The 21773-nt window shown below is 42.9% G+C and overlaps 1 protein-coding gene across 3 annotated transcripts; it reads left to right on the forward strand.

Annotated features, from left to right (window-relative positions):
- Positions 1 to 933: 933 nt before the first annotated feature.
- antxr1a (ANTXR cell adhesion molecule 1a) lies at positions 934 to 21757 on the forward strand. Of its 3 annotated transcripts, none has more exons than XM_053869947.1 (18): positions 934 to 1115; positions 3964 to 4035; positions 4092 to 4163; positions 4452 to 4533; positions 4612 to 4645; positions 5031 to 5110; positions 5383 to 5451; positions 6651 to 6731; positions 7683 to 7743; positions 7824 to 7922; positions 11886 to 11955; positions 12037 to 12115; positions 12607 to 12702; positions 14565 to 14606; positions 16661 to 16756; positions 17204 to 17371; positions 17929 to 18009; positions 20791 to 21757. In XM_053869947.1, the coding sequence occupies exons 1-18, from the start codon at positions 934 to 936 to the stop codon at positions 21160 to 21162; spliced, it is 1836 nt and encodes a 611-aa protein (XP_053725922.1). In that variant the 3' UTR covers positions 21163 to 21757. The 3 variants fall into 3 exon arrangements, with proteins under 3 accessions (XP_053725922.1, XP_053725923.1, XP_053725924.1); XM_053869948.1 differs by lacking the exon at positions 934 to 1115 and adding an exon at positions 2417 to 2626; XM_053869949.1 differs by lacking the exon at positions 934 to 1115 and adding an exon at positions 2417 to 2620.
- Positions 21758 to 21773: the final 16 nt, after the last annotated feature.

Consider the following 21773-nt stretch of genomic DNA (forward strand, 5'->3'; position numbering starts at 1 on the left):
GACCTCAAATGGGAGCCAACCATCAGGTCCCTCATCAGGAAGGCCCAGCAGAGAATGTTCTTCCTGAGGCAGCTACGAAAACTACGACTGCCGATGAAGTTGCTGGTGGAGTTCTACACAGTTATCATCCATCCAGTCCATCTTCACCTCATCTATCACCATCTGGTACAACAGCGCCACCTACAAGGACAAGAGCAGACTGCAGTGCATCCTGCGTTCTGCTGAGAAGGTGATCGGTTGCAACCTGCCACCTCTTCAGGACCTGGATGTCTTCAGGACCCAGAGACGTGCAGGTCGGATCAGAGCCGACCCTTCTCATCCTGGTCATGGACCGTTTTCCCCTCCTTCCTCTGGCAGGAGGCTACGGTCCATCCAGACCAGAACCTCCCGTCACAGGAACAGCTTCTTCCCCTCGGCCATCAGACTGTTGAATTGGTGATCAGTCTTTGTTATTTTATTTTATTTTATTTTATTTTGTTCATGACAGCACTTTATTCCAAAGCAGTCTCCTAATTGAAATATAAACGCATATAAACATAAATATATATAAACACATAATGTACATACCTAGTTTAATTTCCCTGATTTCAGTTTAGCCTTTAACCCGCCAGGTGGCACCAAAGAGCGCGCTGTCTTCACCACACCGCCGTGTTTTCCCTTAGAAAAAGTGTGTGATCCGAGTCTGACGGTCTCTGGCGCTGCAGCTGACCAACAAAAAGAGTGTGGGGAGAGAGGTGGTGCTGTGCCTCACATTTTGTTGAGTTGAGTTCAGTGATGACAGAGGTGCCCGCAGCAACCCCATCTCCCTCACTCTCTGCTTAATGCTGGATCATCACTGTCCTGGATGCTGAATACTTTTGGGGAGGAATAATTCACAATAAGGATTTTTTTTCTCTCCTTGCAGTCTAAAGGAACTTCACTATATTCACCTGCATGTGTGTGTCTTCATATGGGAGAATGTCTGTGAGCTGGAGTGGAGGCTCCTGGTTTGCAGTGCTGTTTGCTGCAACTCTGCTGGTTCTTACTTTTGGAAATGTTGGACCCAACCAGGGCAGGAAAGAGGCAAAGTCTTCCTCATGCTTCGGAGGCTTCGATCTGTACTTTGTTTTAGACAAGTGAGTATTGTTATCATCATTTATCTCCAGACAACATGTGAACAGTTGCATGCAACCTGTCACATGTGCTTGTGTTGGTTGTATCATTCTGTTTGCTGATTTAAAATGTAAACAAATCAGGAGTGGATATACTGACGTAACTCAACCTACAAAGTTGCGATGCTATGTAAAATATGAAATAGTAAAATAATGAAATGAATTTTAAAGAAAGATGATGATGTCCAACATCAGGATCGAGGGCAATGTGTAGCCCTTGATCAAACTTGACACAATAAAGAAGGTTGCTCCAGGTCGGAAAGGTCAAGGTCTGAACTAAAGGGTCCGGGCCGGGAGCTGATGGATGAGGTGTTTGTGAACTGATAGGAATGTCCCTTGGAGAGGTAGCTACATATGTACATCAAAAAGATACTGTTCAAATTATCCATCAAATTAGTGAAAAATATTAGCTTTCTACTTGGTAGCATGAAAAATGTAGGTCAAAGTGCAACGTGATTCATATTTTTTAGCGTCAGACAAATAGGAATTTACTGGAAACCATGGATGCTGTGTTCTGTTTGACAATGTTAATCCACGTCCACATCCATCTCAAGATCGTGACCCTGGAGAAGAAGATTTTGGTGCTTTAAAAACTAACAAATATAAAGCGCACAATGTCAACATTTTGCATAACTTGTTGATGAACAATTGCTATTTGGACCAAAAGCCCATTGAATGTCAACAGATGTGGACAGTGTTTTCAGCACCGCAGGACGTTAGAGAAGTTCCTTTAATGGCAATATTAAAGCTGTACATGCCTCAGCAACATGTATAATAACCTGTGCAAAACAGTCCATCTACTGGCTGCAGGTTGTTAAGAAAGTGCACTAAGTTGCTTATCTTCAGAATGAAACACAAGACCCTTGTAGAGTAATGAATCTCTTCTGTATTACATTTTCCTCAAAGGGTGACAGTTCAGTGGTCCAAATAAGCAGTTCCCATGTGATCTGCATTATATTTTCAGCCCACCTGCCCCAGCTGACCAATCCCAGTATCAGTCAGATCTCTTTTCTGCAAAATCCACTCTTTATCAGGTCCAGATGTTTGGGAGTTTCAGCTCCTTGGCCCTACAATCTTTGCTGTCGTCATGGTAACAGAAGATTAAATTGAGTTTGTGGGAACTTCCTATGAGGGCTGAACTAAAAGACACGATCAGGAAGGACAATGATACACAAAGAATTTGCAGGTTCAGTTTAAGAACAATTTATTTCACAAAGGCAATCATTTCATAAAGGCATGTCCTACTACTCTGGTGAGTGGAGAGGGTCATCTGACTCATCTGTATAACTTTGTTTTTGGGTCACTGGCCAATATTTAGTGCAACATTAGCGTTTAATTGTTATTCAGCAATAGGCACCGAAAGAGCACTTCAAGATTTATGTCAAGATTTTATCTTTCATCTTGGCGAAGTGGCATAAAAGGCTGTTTCTGATTCCAGCCACTGAAGCCCAGAGTCAAACGGCACCATGGTAAAGGTCAGCATGAAAATGTTTAGTTTGCAAAAGAAAGTGATCAGAAATAGGATTACATCATCACTAACTGTCATACTATTTCAGTTCATCTCACTGTGCCAAAATACGGAAGAGGATTAGGGCCAGTGAAGAAGAAAAAATAATTGGCAGAATTCTGACTTAAAATTGATAATTCTGACCTTTTTTTCCTCAGAATTCTGACTTTAAAGAGAGAATTCTCACTTTAATCTCAGAATTCTGACTTTAAAGTCAGAAAACGTAATAATTATAAAATTATTATTATTATTTTTTTTCTTCACTGGCCCTAATCCTCTTTCGTACCAAAGTCTCTGGGGTGGTCCTCACGTTTTCATGAAAACGGATTCAATGTGGGCCGAGTGTCTCGCCCACCGACTGTGGCTGGAAAAACCAAATAATAAGACCCTCAAATGATCCCCAAGTCATCTCAGCTGAGGTCTTCACCTCCGCTCATCTTGTCCTGGCATTCTGCCTATGCAAACCCTGTTTTGGCATTTCTCTTAAGTCTGGCACGCACATAAGGATTTTTGATCTTATCTTGAGCGATTTTGTACATGCCAGTTACCAAACACATGAAGACAAAAATTGCCGCTGGCTGTTGTGTGTGGCGTGTGCTGATTGACACCACACACATAAAGATTCTGACATCAAAGCCCGAAATCTCGTAAGAGCAAACGTCCTATAAAGTAGTAAAACTGTCACAATGTTAATGGTTTTACGTGTCTTTCAACGGACGAATTAGACTGATACATTATAACAAGTAAACGACTGGGACTCGCATGGATGAAATATGTGTTCTCTCAGACCTGGACGCATGACATAAAATAAAATGGGGTCGCTTCTTGCTTGGCTGCGTTCCATTCCGCATCACAGTTTTGGTCGGGAGCGATGGCTCGCACCACATGTAAAGATGTTGATCATGTTTAATGTTTATGGTTTTTATTTACCAATACCGATATTACTTGCCGATAATCTGGACAAAGTCTCTCAGCACACCCCAGACATAAGGATTCTCTGATAGGATGATCTTATAAGAGTTACTGTAATGGGGCGTTTACCATCCTTGGTCAGGAAAGAGCAAAATCCGGACAAAACAATCTGATAATCGTTATGATTGTGGCCCATTTTATGCGCTTCAGTCCTGATCCTGAGTTCATACCCACAGCTGAGGGTAGTCAGACAGCTTTGCCCCCTGGTCTTCATGCTACCATGGTGCTCTAGAATCATGAAGACCAAGAATTGATATGAATATCTAGTCTACAAGTTGAAGTTGGGGTTGAATATATTGGAATGATGCACTTCTTGTTTTCAATTCCTTCCAGATCTGGAAGTGTACAACACCACTGGACTGAAATCTATCACTTTGTTGAGCATCTTGCCCATAAATTCATAAGGTAAGGTGAAAATATCAAGACTTGGGACCAGAAAAATCACTGATGTCTCTCTGTAGTCCACAGTTGCGCATGTCCTTCATCGTGTTCTCAACTGAAGGAACTATTTTAATGAGTCTGACAGAGGACAGGTGGGTTCACATCTCCTTTCCAAACATCACTAAATCCATTAGTTCCCAGTTTGTCCCGCTGAAAGTCCAATGCATTCTGACCACAGAGTGGCTGCAGCCGGCCACAGTTCTTTACTGTATCTGCCTGTGCTGGTCACTGCTTCATTATGTGCTCTTTGCTTGTGGCCCATGGTGTTTCCCAGAGCATTGCAGCTGTTGCTTAACTTATTTTCACAGAGCAACTGCTCTTTGTTGAAGGAACAACTCAATATTTAGAATAGTGAATGTTTACTTTGTACTTTCTCACAGGGAACACATCCGAAGAGGCCTGGAGGAGCTCCAGGGGGTTCAACCAGGAGGAGACACGTTCATGCATGAGGGCATCCTGAGGGTGAGAAGATGCAGCATCTGCATCTGAAAGTCTGAGCTGTCGGGCTGCTTTTTAACCCCAACACCGTCTTTCCAACAGGCCAGTGAGCAGATTTATTACGGAAACACAGAAGGTGTGTACCAACAAAAGCCTCGCAAACAAAGTTCTCAAAGGAAGCCAGACTTTAGCGTTTAAAAGTTGCCATACATTATGGAATGAGTATAAAATATCCCTTTATTTTTTTAGTGGTTCGAAAACATAATGACTTTTTAACATGGATACATTTCTCCTCTCCTTCTCCTCTCTCGAATGGAAATCTCAGCAGATTACACATCACAGCACATGACAGCCAGCTTCAGTCCTGACATGAGCAGCTCTTTGTCCCTGACCTGGAGCTAACGTTTTGTGTATCTTTGGTGTCACTTGTGTAGAAAAAGATCATTACTGTCAGTTTGATTTGGAAGTAGATTCTGTTCTATCACTTACAAAGCTGACGTGAGACTGTTATCTGCTCTCAGGTTATCGCACCGCCAGTGTGATCATTGCTCTGACAGATGGAGAGCTGCACGAGGACCTCTTCTACTACGCCGAGAGAGAGGTGAGAGAAAAGGTCACACGAAGTCAAACCAGTTGCCGGCACGCACGCTAGAGCACTACGAATATATTAGTTATTCAGCACTGTCAATGTGCTTCTCCTGGTGGTGGTGCTGAAAGCAGGAACACAGTGTTGCTCAGCTGCTTTTCAAGCTCACACTCCAGTCATAAACAAGTGTTCGGGCCCATGTTTTGGTCAAATGTTGTGAAATGCAGAGTCGTAATTAAGTCCAGGTGCTGATGCTCTTCCTGTTGTTGTTGTGAATCTTTTCACAGGCAAACCGCTCGCGAACACTCGGAGCCTCTGTCTACTGTGTGGGCGTGAAAGACTTCAATGAGACTCAGGTATATGGTCCTTCCTGTATATTTGCATTCACAGCTTCTGTTGTGGGCAACATTAAGTCTAAATGTTGTGTTTTTATCTTGGCAAAGTTATCCAGGCCTGCATGTTCACAAATATGGACCATTTGGTGTCAATGATTAATCTGTTGATCTATGAGAAATACACGACTTTCTGATCAGCACAAACAAACACCACAAGACCAACACATCATAAGATATTGGTATGTCTCTCAGCAACAAAATAAGCTGAAAAGATTGGAACATACAAAAAACATGGAACAAAAAAAGTGGATTTTGGTGGTTCTGGAGTTCCATCTCAATCCAAGAGGTTTTTAAAGGACTTGTCACTGACTTGTTTGGCAACGACAATGACAATATAGTTCTTCATTCTCCTATCATGGAAGTCCACATCTTGATTTGCATGTATGGTGTGTTTTACAAAGTGGTAAAAGGAGCTGCTTGGAGGAGGTGTGTGCTTTCTGTCGCACTCTGCTTCTGTAGCTTTCTCATGTTTGAAATGACTCCTCCTGATGAGGAGTGTAAACCGGGCCATCAGCCATTTGATGCACACAACTATAAATGTTTTAAAATATTTTTTTTACTTTGCATATGGGCAAGTGCAAAGACTTTCATGAGCCCTTGCTATCAGAATCAGAAACACTATTTATCCGGTGGGGAATTGCTTTTTGTTACAACCACAACTCCTGCTGAAAATAAAAGAGTAATGAAGATGAAGTTACTCAAACAAACATGCAAGATAGAAATAAAAATAAATACTACTAATAATGCTACTACTACAAATAAATAATAATATATACTACTAAGAGCAAATAAAAAGAACCATCTGAACAGTATTTGCAGTGTATTCCCTCATAAAATAAAGACATAATGTATACTACTAAGCTTGACAGTATTAACAGTGTACTCACATAGCAGGTTATTGCACATAAGTCCAGGGACACTAGCTGACATTTTGAGGCTTGTCCTTGAGTTTGTCCTCTCATTTGAATATAAGCCATTTATAAACAATGTAGTGTTTCACCTTGAAATGTAACTAAAGGAGGATAAGGTTGCAGACATCCCTTTTGCAATCAAGACGAACCTTTACACAACACATTAATATCTGATGAAACAAGTCCAGTTCTTGCTTATGAAGACATTTGAAACTTGACTGACCGTTGGCTCTATTTTGTTCACGACAGCTGGCAAAGATCGCAGACAGTAAGGACCATGTCTTTCCAGTCAATGATGGATTTGACGCCTTACAAGGGGTCATCGACTCTGTAAGTTTTGCCTTGGCGCGAGGTTGGTGGGGATAAAAAATATGTTCAGACAATAATGTAACAGAAGACAGTTTCAGTCTGACAGTACCTTGAAAAGGTTTGGTGAAGAAGCAACCATGGGATTGGACGGGGCCTGAGAGTTGGTAGAGGTGGGCTGCTGGAGATCAGGAGGAGGAAGTCTGGGAGAGTTTTGGCTGGTTGACATCCAGTCCAGCTGCTGCATTCTGGACGAGCTGATCACTCAAGCAGACAAACCCAGACGGGAGGGAGTTGTTGTTGTTGAGATGGCAAGAGCCAGGTCTAGAACTCTGGGATAGAAAGAGACACATGCCCCTGATGTTGAGCAACATAGGTCTGCATGATCATGGAGGAATGTTGGTCATCAGTTATGGCCTTTCTTTCCTTAGTATGGGTGGTACTAAAGTCTTGGTAAGGCCAGTCGTGCATGCTTGAAATCACAGACTGTGCAATGTATGCACAGTCTGTGTCAAGTTTCCATTTTCGAAGCATCTAACCTTCATTTGAAAAGCTTTGTCTGTGTTGGTAAGAATTGAAATGACCTCATTGAGCTCTGAAAATTGTGTCAAGACTATGTGCATTTGTTTCACTCAACAGGTTTTCTTGTGTATCTAAAGGCCAGTGCAGAACTAGGTGTATTTCTTCATTTGAGAGGGTATTTTTTCCGTGTCAGACCTGAGCAGGAGGTCGGGCATCTGGCAGTCATCTGGCTGTGATTAGCCCCATGTGAGGGGGTCAGTGTTCTGTGAGTCTGTCTAGTGTGTCGTCTGCAGCTATATTCCTGAAAAGCAGCACCATGTTTTGAACTGCAGCAGCATTGACAGTAGAGCAATACCGTACAACAACCATGGAGGACAGGGAAGGGGCAGTGCAAAAACAGGTCTTCTAAATGGCTCCCCAGGTGACATTAAAACTAAGCTTTGTTTCCACCAGATCCTGAAAAAGTCCTGCATTGAGATTCTGGCAGCAGAGCCCTCCAGTATCTGCGCAGGAGGTAAGACAAGAAAATGCATGTCAGCAGTCAACGACACTTCATTTTCAAGTGTTTTACGTTGTCGACATCTATTTCCTCAGAGTCCTTCCAGGTGGTGGTGAGAGGGAATGGGTTCCTCCATGCACGGAACGCTGAAAAGGTCTTGTGTAGTTTTCGGATCAATGACACCCTGACGAAGAGTAAGTATGTATGAGTAGCCGAACTTAAACTTCTAATGGAAATGACCGCAGTTGAGTCAAGCAGAATCTGAATTAACAACTTAATAGTCACAGTTTCCATTTTTCACTGGCGTCCCAGCTCAGTAGAACTTTGCAAGGCATCCTTCCTGCTGCAGGAGAGTCTGACCCATCCGGGTGGGCACCTCATGATCAGCCTCCCCATGGGTGATAAAGCAGCTTGTACTAACTGCGATCAAACATGGCGTCATGCTGGTGGATTACTGGTGTTGCGGTGGAGCTTTACAGCCTGCTGAGGCCAGTGCCACACACAGGGCAGTGGGATGAATACAGTTCCTCCAGTTTTCCACCGAGCATCGCCAGTGGTTTAATATGAGAGCAGCTGAAACCACATCCGACCTGATGTTCATCTGTAGCTAATTACAAAGCAGCATATTTTCTCGGCAGCAACTATGGATGCATCCGGCCTTCCGACTAAGCCTGTGTCGTCTAAAAAAACCCACGTTTTTGTACAGTCATGATCAGTGAGTGTGTCATTCAGACAGACTCCCCACATGCCCTAAATGGACTGCTAGTTATATAAACATTGCCATGTTTTTCAGACACATCAACAAAGGTTAAATACCTGGGCAAAGTGTGGCCCGGGGGCCATATGCGGCCCGATGCCTGTATTTTTCGAGGCCCTTTTGACGTCAGACTAAAACTATAACTGACATTTTTTTTTGTTTTTTGTTTTTTAGTCACCACCACCACCACTTCAGCAGTAAATAAAGCATGATTTTGTTTTGACTAAAAAAGACTAAAAAAGGTCTTCTTTTCATTGGCCATTTTTGTGTGTTTTTCTTGTTCCTCAAAATACATTGAAGAAATACTGAAAATATATTTAGAAATTAATTGCCTTTTTATCTGGAATGTTTGGTCCATAGTTACGTTGATTTATATTCAAATTGAATGCATATGTTTATACTGACACTTCTTAAAATCCTTACTAACATTTAATCTTTTTAGGTTCATTTTGTCCTCGTATTTAGTATGTATTTTTCCGTCATGTTTTGCAGTCATTGCCGTGTTTCTTTTGATGATGGCCCCTCACAACTCTTAGGAGTTTCTACTGTGGCCCTTAAGGAAATGTAATTGCCCACCTCTATATTAAACTATAATCTTTCAGGTCAACACATATCTGACTGGAGGACTTGAATCACCGCCTGCAGACAGGACGGAAACAATTACATTACAATCGCCCACTGATGTTGCCCTGCCTCCGCACTTCTGTACATTCTTTTAACTTCAGTCCTGCAGCTGGTGTTTATTCACATCAGAAGTACATTTTGATTTACAATAGCTAGAAGAACTTGCCCTGAGTGGAGTAAATGACTTTGTTTAAGTAATACGACTGTCCCTTTGATACACTTAGATCAGCTCAAGATGACTCCTGAAATACATATGTCGAACAGATGAATTGATGCTTCAGTCTGAGAATCTGGGAAATAGTAGCGGTAAACACTGCAAGTGCATTTGGCTTGTGCTGAGCTCGGCTAAACCTCGGTGACAGATGTTACCAGAGGAGGGTTTTACATGGACATCCAGATAAGTGCACACACTCGTGGGACTGCATCATTATTGTTCATGAATCTTGAGCCAGATGATGACTTGTTCAGTCTAATGCGATAATCTGAAGCAGGACATCATTTATCATCTCGATTGTTTAAGATAGTCACCATTATTCTTCAATTATTACCAACCATGGTGTGTGAGGTCATTTAGGTTTTGACGATTCCCTCATGCTGGAGACACAAAGAACAGTTATTCCACTTTGGGTGTTTTTGGGGATGACTAAGTCTCAGTTCACATCACGGTTGGAGGTTGCCGATAAGAACAATATCAGTTTATTTAGAACAATACAGTTAGTTACGATTGAGTGACATGAAATCGATTCAGTAGTTTTTAAGCCAGAAATTCTAACCAGTATAAAAGTGAAATAATAACATGGGTACTGCACTAGCGCGTCTGTTCCTGGTCAGGGAATCAAGTATAAATGAATCCTGGGTACAAATAAGTCAATAATCATAGGCAGATACCGTCGCATTTTATTTGGGAAAAAAAGTGCAACCAACACCTGAGATTGAATCAACAGCAAGTAAACCTCAACTATACGAATAATAATAAAACTAAAGTACAGCCAGGTTAAGTCTTATTTGCAGCTTAGTAAAACATTTCTCCAGTTTAACTGCACAGTCCTTGCACCTGGTACTACTCTCACTTTAATGAACAGGGAGCTCACATTTGGTTGGCGGCTCACTTGACCTCAGTGTTGGAGGCGTCGCGACGGTCGGTTGGAGAGATTTGTCATGTTGCAGTTCTACTTTACTTCACCTTTACACCTCCTACAAACCACGACCACGATCTATATATTATATCTCAATTATTGCAAAATGATTGCTAACACTGGACCATAATGCTCTTGGCTCGATCCGCTGCTTCCACACCGTCATCCGTGTGCTGTGAGCGACGATTAATGTCTTTCTCATTATAAAAGCGCAGAAAAACAAATTGACATAAAGTCTGCTGTGACTAAATACACAGAGTATTTTCCTGATGTCGATACAATTTGATTAATTTTTTTAATGATTTTAGATGGATATATGCTGTTAGAAAGGGCAACCTATCGAGCACAGATCGATACAGTTGGATCGTAGGATTATTCATCAATACTCGATCTACTAGATGAATATTGCACCTACTTGTTCCCTACTTACTTGCCGTGGCCAAAAAAAAACTGTCAGGATGAACAATGATAGCAACTCAACTGGGCAGTCGGAGAAGCAAGCAAACGGGGATAGTGGGAAGGGGCCATTAGTGTTTCCCGTAGTGGCATGTGAAGGAACAAACCTGCGGTCAGCCACTGGATAATAGATAGATGTGTGTTAAAAAGACAGATGAATGGAATAAGGTGTATGAAGTTTACGTCTGAGACTCATATTGGAGCTTAGGCAAAAGGCAACATTGGAGTTATCGGCCATTTATCGGTCAACCGTCTACTCCTGCTGGGTGCCTTGGCTTTTTCCCTCTGAGATATATGGCGATACTCAGTCAATCTAGAAGGCCCACCACTGCTTCCCTTTTGCATTGAAGCCTCCCTGGACCACGTCTAACTAGGAGGAGACTAGGACAAACTACGATTTCAAGGCTGACCTGGCAAAGCCTCTGAAGCTGGAGGAGGTTTGCTGTTACGGGGAATGTCTGGCCCTCAATGCTTGGGCCGCTGCCCCTGCAGCACAACCTCAGATAAACGGATGACAATGGAAGGTTGGACGGATTCTCATATTCATCTTCATCTGCCTTTTGGGGTTTCAATCAGCACTATTATTCAAACTAGTTTTCACTGTTGACGTATTCAACAAGGCCGAATGAATCATCGCGGAACCAGATCTGCGATGCCGCATCCCAAAACTGCTGACTGCTCCGAAAAACAATCGCAAAATATGGAGGGCTTATTTGTGAACAGGACAGACCCCGAGGGAAACTCTGATTTGAACCATATCTGCTATTTATTGATCTCATGGCTTTGTTAGCAGCAACATGCGACGAGAAACAACCCTGACCAATGTGGCTCATGCTGTAATTTCCTCAGTCTTGGACTCCACGCTCCCGCTGCCAGGATAAACAAGGGCTTGTGTGAGCTGCTGTCCAAAAAGCCAGCTGGAAGAAGAAGGGACCTAGATTTCAGTTTTAAAACAAAAGCTGGGGGAAATATCTGCACAAAAAGGCTCTTGCGCAGCAGCTGTCTGCGGAGCGCCTGACAACAAAAGCCTGGTTCATATTCATCTTGCTCATTTAGCCTTATTAAGGGTGCGACCAGCTGCCTCATCAAATCATGGACAAACCATGTGGTTTTTATGACTGAATCATGCTGCAGGTGAGACTGTCAGGTTGTGATCGTGTCTGTCGACCTCTTCCTCACTTTAGTGGTGAAGCCCCTGGTCGTCGAAGACACGTATCTGCTATGTCCTGCGCCAGTGCTCCAAGACGAGGGGATGTAAGTCTCAACACTTGTTTCCTCGGATTATGCTCGGCCTCACACACAAGTATGACTGAAATGATAGCACTGTTTTGGCAGGGCAGCAAACCTGTACGTCAGCATGAACGAAGGTCTGAGCTTCATATCCAGTTCAGTCACCATCACGACCGTCAGATGTGTAAGTGCCTTCTTTTGTTTCTGTGAAAGTCACTCACACATCAACATAGAGTCAGGAGGGATTTCACTCAGCGAGGGAGCTGCTGATCAGAAAAACAAGCTAAGCTAAAGGGCCAAAGCATTCCAGCTCATCACTGAAAATTCCAAGAGATAGGGCGAGGAGCTCAGTCATCTGTTGGTGACTCATAGAAAGGCACGTGTCATCGGGAAAGAATTCGACTTCATTCCCGCCCTCAGGAGGTTCTCTACGCCTCTCCAGTTTGGGAGGGGACCACAGGTCTGATCGATGGTGGGATAGAATTAAGAGTTACAAATCAATGTTTCTGTAACTATTTACTCTTGTCAAGAGACAGAATTCAGATCTAAAGACCTGGATAAGTGGTGAGAGTAGGCCACAAGCTTTCTGAGTCAAGGACATCGCCGCCGCATGAAGACAGAACCGTATTCATGCAGAAAAGACTGTGTGTGTTTATGCATTTGTCTGTGCTGCAGTCTGATGGGACCATCCTGGCCGTCGCGCTACTTATTCTGATGCTGCTTCTGGTTCTGGCCCTACTTTGGTGGTTCTGGCCTCTTTGCTGCACTGTGGTAAGTGACCGGATATTTGAGGTTATACAAGTCACCAAAACAGGTCGTTCAATTGTGTGTGAGAGTGAAAAAATTTGCCTATTTAATAGAGGGTTTCCGCTACATATCAACGATGGTGACGCACCAACATGCCATTCAGAAAAACGGTCTCTTTTTAAAGATGAAATCTCACGTGATCAAACGTATTAAACTGAAGTGGAAACATGAAAACAAGTGGAAAACACGTTACGGAAGTGGACATGATTATGGTGATTTTCTCACTGAAATATCACGGAAGTAATACTGAAGTCTGTTGCTCAAGTCGTGCATTCCAGCCGGACATATGAAGAGATGGACCGCTGCTAATCGGAGAGAGATTAAAAACTAATCTTTTTATTGTCACCAATTCAGCGAAACTTTCCCATCTGCTTCTCTTTCGCTTTGTGATTGGCTGTTTTGTTTTTTTTTGTCTTTTATGGGTCCACAGCTTCAAAAACTCTCAGTGGAAACCTTGGATTTAATCTATGCACTAATCTCAAACATTATTTTAGTTGCATTCTGGAAGCGCAGCAAACGTTTTGCTGAGTAACCATTGTCAGAGTGAGCGCAGAAGTGAGGCTGCATAAAGCCCTGCTGACCCAGAAAGCAAGATAGAAAGAATTCCTGATAAATCTTTGTTGACTTTGAAACAGTCTGAAGTCAAGTTGCCAGCAAAAATAAAAACTGGGTTCTGTAATAATAATGTCGCCCCAAAGAGATGGTAGCAATAGTGAATCACATGTTGCTGAAGCTACCTGGGTGGATGATGTTGTCTTGGCAGACATGACTGCAGCTGCGTCTTGAAAACAAGAGCGTGGTGGTAAAGAGTTCAGGCTCTCAGAGTTATTAGGGGCGTGTGACCTGCAGCCTTCCAGCTGACTGCATTTCAAAAAGGTCAAGGCCCACTGATGAAAGTGTGTTTCAGTTAACTATGAGTCTGTTGAGATGGTTTGGTGTTAAAAAGGTCATGGAAGGTGAATGCTGTCATTCTGCCAGAAGCAGCAGACATTTCACGCGGTCACTCAAACAAGTAGGTTTGGACTTGATTTACATTAAAGAAGGTGACAGTAGCTGAAGTCAAAAGTGCCACAACAAAAAACGTCAAAACATTCTGAAAACACACTTTGTAGATCTACGTTGCCCTTTTCAACAATGAAGACGTTTTCTTTCGTTGAATTGATTCCAATGTTCCATCTCTGGAAACGGGGCCGTTTAAACCAGCCAGTGGAAGGAGTCAGCTTTAAAAACGTGGCTGCTCTCCCTCAACTTCTTCTGTCCATGTCCAGTTCATCTCAGTTTAAATTTGTGTGGCTCTGTTTAGGAAAAGCAGCGCGGCGTTACCATGGGGAAAAACTGTTGTTTCCAGCAGTCGTACAGATAGAAGGAAAAATCAGAAGAAACCATCTAAATGGCCTAATTCGTCGAGTGCAGTATTTATTTACTCTGTTTAAAACCCTGGCTCCTCTGTCAGGTGCAGAACTACTGGATGGCAAAATCCTGAAATAACCTAAATAATTTATCCTTATTGCTGCAGTTGGCAGGCAAAACATCAGAGGTTGAAAATATGTAAATCTTGAGTATGGAAAAATGAAAGAAGTATTTATGGACCTGTTGCATTTTCCAACTTCAAAAATCTCTTCAGGGAAATCTGGACGGCAGATTTCTAGGTCAGTTTATGGTTTGGGTGAATGGAGGAGACTCAGAGGAAAAATGACTCCTCATCCATGCGCTGTTGTGTAATTATCCGGTTGTAGGCAGACAACACTGTGGAAGAAGCGATAATTTAAAACATGTTACAACGAGACTCCTCCCAAATGACAAACATGTTGTTTATGATCCCACAGATAATCCATGAGCCACCTCCACCAGTTGAAGAGGACAGTTCGGTGAGCATTTTGTCTGTAGGTGTGAGTGGCTGCCTGTCGTGTGTGTGTGTCCTGCTGCCTTTCACCCTGGTTAGCTGGGATAAGGAATGGATGGTAGAAAAAAAAAACATGACCGTTATCAATGAAAATGATAAATAAACAATGTCAGTGGTGAAAGAAACAAACAATAATAGAGGAGCAAATTGGGATATTTGGCACCATCTTCCTGACAGAAATCAGAGGGGGGCAATTAAAAAAATGGCCGACACACATCTGCAACAATCCATATTAATGCAATTATGAACTAAGGAAAATAAGCATGAGTGAATAAACACTTTATGTTTGAATGCCATACCTATTCTGACATTGTTCTCATGGGGTGTGGACAAAGGCTCCGGCTGCCTGTGGCCCTGAAACTTGTCAATTTGATATTGAACATTCTGGTATTGGCTAGTTCTGCATCAATATGAGCACAAAGCTCCAGACCACCCAGATCTGTCCGGCTTGCTGTATGACCTACAGCATGAGCACTTGAATACATGAGGATACATCCAGTCACCGGCATAAAGGTGAACTGGGTTAAATTCAAACCAAGTTGATGCAGATTCCTCAAAAATCCGGGTACCTATCGTTCATTCATTTGTTTGTTTCAAAATAAAATCAAATAAACGGTTTTGTTTTTCTGTTTTGAAACACAATATGGAAAAACAAAACAAAAAACATTGTTTACAAGGTGAAACAGAAAAACGGAGAACAATAGAAGGCTAAATTTTTTATTTTTTTTCCCGTACTACTTTATTCACGACTTGATCCCGAAACACAATCCAGGGACACCTGCAGCGTCAGAACGAACGAGTTGCAAGCGTGGATTAGTTCAGTCGACCATGGAGACATACATTCTGTTTTAACGGACAGAGACGAAGTAATACACAGACACCCAGGAACGAAGAACGAAAGGCGCCCGAACCTGTGGCTGGGGAAAAAACGCACTTGGAAGTTAATCACGACGCCAATAAACATAAAGCACTCGGGGGTGGAAAACACTCACACACAAATACACACACAAAAAAATAACTATATAGATGAGAAAACAAAAAGTGAGACCTACCTGGAAATGAAACAGAAATGAAGCGAGGAGAACGAGAACAAAGGAGGCGGGTGAAACGGAAATCAAGCGCGCACGGAATTTCGAATATTAAAGGGAGCTTGGCGAGAGAGAAGGAGTGGGAGAGTTTACCATTAGGAAGCGAAGAAACCATCTGGCGACACAAGCTGCCGTGGAGGGGTTGATATCCATGGAAAGTCTGATGATCAAATGCACGCCAGCTGTGTCGGATGGAATTGAAAGAACAATTCCATTTTCTTTTGATTTTATTTTGAAACAAAAAAACGAATGAATGAAAGGTGCATGGATTCTCAAAGTCAGAGTTCAGTTTCTGATGGATTTGATTAACAACAAAAGCTGCATAAGATCCACGCTAGTCCAAATGTGCGTGGTGTGTTAACGCCCTTCTGAAATAACAAGCAAAGCTGACTTGACTACACTCCTTGAAGAGCGTGTCTCCTTTCAATAGAAGTCAAAGTCTCTTCAAGCATCTTTCTGAACAACAGTAACAACACAGTTGGAAAGTTCAAACTCTAACTACTGTTGTTTTATGGAGGCAAATCTAAGAATTAGTCCTAAAGGAAAAAAAAAAACAAAGTGGAATTCCGTGTTTTGCTTCCCTGGCTTGATGGGAAGATCATTACCCGAAGCATTTAAGACTCAAACCATCGTGAAATCTGGCCGTTGGGTTTTGCATCTCGCCTTTGATCTTCTAACCAGAAGACAAAGGAGGGGTGGGGGGTGTTGTGGTGAGTGCAGACAGATGATGGGGACCCTTAGAAACAAAGCCAGTGGTGTCGTGTGAGAGGCCTGAGTAAAGTGGGCTCCTCCCTGCTGTTTATGCACAGACACTTGTTTAAAATGGTGCAGATGATGGCTCAAGCTCGCGAGACTGAACTGATGCAGCGTGACGAATTCAGGAGGTCGAACTGGTGTCCGTGTGATAAAGTGTCCTGTCACTGCCTTTCAGGATGACGACGACTTCGAGACGCCCAAGAAGAAATGGCCAACGGTAGACGCCTCCTACTATGGAGGGAGAGGAGTTGGTGGGATTAAAAGAATGGAGGTAGTTTTACGCTACATTTCTTTCTTTCATGCTGACACACCTTGGAAAGGGAGTTCACAAATCAGGGCTCAATCTGATAAGATATGTGGAGCAGGAACTCATTACACCCTTTAGAAACTCTGGTCCACCCAATGGACCGAAACAACAAGGGGGGACATTTATTTTTGCTTGTTGCTGGGTAGTTTACTCAGAATAACAGTCATTTGTCCTGCAATCGTCTGTATTTCTTGAAGCTGAATGTCTTCAGCTCTCGACAAGTCCACTTTGATGGAATCTTGCATGAAAATAGGGCAAAATTGAGAGAAGTTTTGAGGAATTAGACCTGACAGTCATTGTTCAGTGAAACTAAGTTGAGGCATGAGCTCAACTGAAGGGTCTTTTGGCTCAAGCTTGCGGGGTTTTTGCTGCAACTCTTTGGTGGATGACTGCATGCATGTGATCATTCAGGTTCGCTGGGGAGAGAAAGGCTCCACAGAAGAAGGAGCAAAACTGGAGAAAGCCAAGAATGCCAAGGTCAAGATGCCAGAGCAGGAGTATAGCGACCCTCCCACCAGGGTACTCAACAATGGCATGTACAGAGCCCCAGGCCCGCAGAAGTGGTACTCACCCATCCAGGTACCGCACCATGCCGTCTAGAAAAGTGCCTCACAGCTAAACAAGACAGAAACAAAACAGTTTAAATGGGAAATGAGTTTCCCGGTTTGCCGATTATCGGCTTAGAGCTTTGTTAAGTTAAGCTCCGGTGGTTGTTTGCATGCAACTCTAACATCGGTTAGACATTATCGCTTCTTGAGGATGTTTAAGTGCAGCAATATCATGAGAACATAAAGATGAATTTTGAGAGAACTGGTGTGCGACTCGCTCTCCGGACCAGATCTGGGTTAAAGAACCCCGGTCAGCGGGGGACGGCTAATAGAAACCAGACGGCAGGCGGAGTGACCTCTGGGGAGGGAGAGTGCTCGGCCAGCGCATTTGTGAGGAGAAACAGCTGCAGCTCGAGTCCTTCTCTCAGGTTCCAACGAAGAAACCCTCCGGGGTTTGATACAATACCGATCAGCCTGTTGCACGAGTGGAATTTATGTTAAATTAGCCAGGATGTTGCACTGGGTTTAAAAGATTCCCTGGCAAAAAAGGAAATGAATGATGAATTGATGTCATGACTGTTTCTGCAGAGTAAACTGGATGCACTCTGGACTCTGCTCAAAAGAGGCTACGACCGCGTGTCGGTGATGAGGCCACATCCTGGTGACAAGGTGAGGGACACCAACGCATCACATTACTCAGCAATAACCACTCACCAGGAAAGCCTGTCGGTGCGTGACGTCATGCATTGGCAACCTTTGAGGAGCTTAATGTTTGTGGGGAGAGGAGAGCAGCTGCGAACGATGAGGGGCAAACACAGTCATGGGAAAACTTGTGGTGAGTTGCGAATGGAACTGGCTGCATTTCACTGCAATGCAAAGGTCTGCAGGAGTCACGAGACCTGAATGTAAAGAGGCGCTCCAGTGTTGGCGGCCGTGGACAGAGGGATGATGGAGAGCGCTGACGTTCTGAGAGCGTGTAGATTCAAATCTAAATTGTCAATATAAGTGTAAATATAAGTGTAAATTAACAACATAAAATGAATCACATACTTCGAAATCTCCTATGGTGGTCCTCAACATCTCAGCTTAGAAGTCCGGTTTGCCATTTAAGCCTTAACAACATATTAGCATCTGTCCTAAAGTTTGCTACATCACTTTACCCATGACCATGTTTACGCTAAACTTACTGTTTTCTTGGTAGAATATAAAGATGTTCACACTTCAGATGAGGCAACATTCACTACCCCAAATAAGTGACTTATTCATATGTGTATTTGTCGCATATTAGCCAGTAATTCATCATTATAAAATATTAAGTGTCTTGTTAAAAGTGACTAGATTTTACCCTGGAATAGTCACCAAAAGTTCACAGTAAAGATCATGCTTATTCATAGTGAATACATGTTCCCCCAGAATCTCAAGTGTTATCGTGTTAGAAACACATCTTTGTGGCTCATATTTGTCCAATATTTCCAGTGCTTAGCTTCAGAAGCTTCAGATGCTGTTAGTGTCTGTGGTACCTAGATTGTGTGTTTCACTGAAGGAGACTTGATCATAACAACTCAGCTTTATTCATCACTAGTTTGAAGTTTTTATGCTTCGCTCCATTTGTCTTTGTGCTGTCTTTTGTATTTTTTAGTCAAACTCTTTATCGATGCATCAAGTTTCCTGTAATAAGTCTGAGTAACAATCACGTCCACACTGCTGTTTTTCCCTAGAACTTAACTCCCATGTCCTGTGAAACAGCTTCATTTGCTCTCAGAGTAAATAAACTTTTGAGTGTGGTGTCTTCGACAAGCTGCAGTTCACAAGCCAGTTCTCTTGCCTGTTTTCATTACTTCTCTTTATGTGATCTCAGCAGTAGAAGTTCAGGAGCTCAGTGATCCAACTGGTTGTATCCTTTAAGCTTTTACCCTCATAATCACTCACCCAGTCTAGTTTATTAAAAAAAAATTCAGTGAGAGCGAATAACATTGGATTATGGTGATAAAGTCGAACAGGATATTAGTTGCGTGTATTGTTTATTATTCCCTTCAGCTGGTCAACAGGAAACCCATTGCTGTCGGTTTTGTCCGACTCCGCTTTAGGACATTTGAGGAAGCATAGCTGAATAAAAACACCCATGGACCCATACATACATTTAAACAACAATATATTGTTTATTTTGCATCAGTTTACAATAGCACAATAAACCACATTGGTGGCTATATTCAAGTTTTTATATCACCTTATTTAAACTAAAGCTCTTTTAATGTCTTGAAAATATTTGTATAAGAATTTCAATTTGATAAGAATTTCAAGTCCATTCAGAGTAGTGGAAACCCTGGTCATTGTGTAGAGAAAAACATCCCTGAACAAAAGCAAACAGATGCTTTTGTTTGCTTTTGTTCAGGGATTCCTCCATGTTTGTTGTTGTTGTTATCATCCTAGCTGCCACGTGTCTTGTGCATCAGTGTGATCAGTGGACCAGGAACTCCTGCACTTACAAAGGTTCCCTGTTGTCTGGAGAGCAAACTGTTCAATTAAATTAAATTAAATTATTTTTGGTTGTAATTAATTAATTGTAATAATGTTGTAAAAGTAAAAAAAAAAAAAAGCATGCATACACACACACGTTTACAAAACTAGGTTTTACAAAGCAAAGCATATAAAAGCTTATAAAAAAGGGTGTGGAGTCCCTTAAAAACCAAGTTGACCATTTGTTTTGGATGTGTTGGAGCTGTTAGAAAGGAATAGCAGGGGAGCGACTGTGGACAGAGATGCAAGTCAACAAATCCCGAGAGGCCACATTTTGCTGTTTTCAGTTATGTCAATCTCTTAGATCAGCTAATGACACACAGACCAGAAACAAACCTCTTGATTCGCTCAGGGCCAAAATGTCGGACTAAAAATAGACAGCTCCTACTCAGCACAACTATGAATCTATGTATGCTATACATGGCGAAACTTAACCAAACTAAAACTCAATTGTAAAAACATTGCTGTTTTGTTGGTTTAACCCTTAAAATGAGGCTTAACACAGTGAGGACCAGCCAAAATGTCTTAAAATCTCATACAGGTTCTCACAAAGACAGAGGTACAAGAACATTCATTGCCATCACCCTTTCCCCAGCCTCTCCCCCTAAACCTAACCATCAAAACCCATGGCTCACCTTAACCAGGACCAAACTGAAACCCAGTTATAATGACCCAGTTAATTTGAAGTCTTCATCCTCAAGCTCATGGGGTCCAGCAAAATGTCCCCATAGTGTCATACAGTCCTCACAAGGATAGTGTTTTGTCAAGAATTGGTCCCCCCACAAAGTAGCATAAACAAGCCCATATATGTGTGTGTATCTAGGTGCCATACTGGGGACTTGGGGCCAAATGGGGAAACCTTAAAGAGTGAACGGGTCACACGCTCAACTCTGGAGTGTTTTGCATCTGATCCGTGCGACTCTTTCATTTCAGGGCAGATGTATCAACTTCACTCGTATCAAGTCTCCGCCTCCTCGCTACCCAAACTACAACCGCCAGGCTCCATCTCTTTACAGCAAAACTCCACCTCCACCGCAGGGAACTCTTCCACCGACACCCACCAGCCCTCCATCGCCTCAGTCCTTCTCCTCCACCCTTCCCCTGCTGCCGTCAACACCCCCTCCGTCCTCCTACACTCCATCCCCTCCGACCACGCCGCCGCCTTATGCTATTCTCTTCACACCCCCCGTGCCACCATCTCCACCACCTGCGTCCCCCACTGGTCCTTTACCTCCGCCCCCACAGGGGCCCCCACCTGGACGAGCTCCACCACCAGCCCGGCCCCCACCACGACCTGGCCTGTAGAAGTCAAGCCAGGAAAAGAGGACTAAAGTAAAACAGAAGCATCAGTTCCTTCAGGCTCACCTGACTCCAGAGGCCTTGTCTTCAGCTATTCGTCCACTGGGACATTCATACACGTACAGTGCGACAGTGCAATTGCTCACATGTTTGACTACTCTCCTCCAAAAACAATCTACTGGCTCAGAAACATTTGCTTCAGATGAGCCGGGATGATGTCGACCAAACCATCAAGTGAATTTTGGCCGAGTTCATTGCGCCGATGTCATTTCCCTGCCCCAATAAATATACTTCAATTTATCCCCTTAATATATCACTTCTTGATACTGGTACCTGTTTTGCCTTATCTTTGCCGACTCTGTTTTGGAATGACGGGCAATGCAAGCAAGCGCAGTTGTCGCGTACAGAGCTTTTTCACTGGGATCTATTGTGTGAGTCGCAGCTTAGCTTTTGCGCGAGGGAGCAAGGAATCGGTGTCTGCAGTTACTGCTTTGGCTGGAACGCTGAACTATATCTGAGTGTAAAGCAGAAACATCAGAATCAGGGAAACATTTTGCACACTGTCTTGTTTGTCCAACAGCAAACCATTAACTTTATGTTTTGTACAAAATACAATT

This window comes from Synchiropus splendidus, chromosome 7, assembly GCF_027744825.2.
Source record: "Synchiropus splendidus isolate RoL2022-P1 chromosome 7, RoL_Sspl_1.0, whole genome shotgun sequence".
Taxonomy (NCBI): domain Eukaryota; kingdom Metazoa; phylum Chordata; class Actinopteri; order Syngnathiformes; family Callionymidae; genus Synchiropus; species Synchiropus splendidus.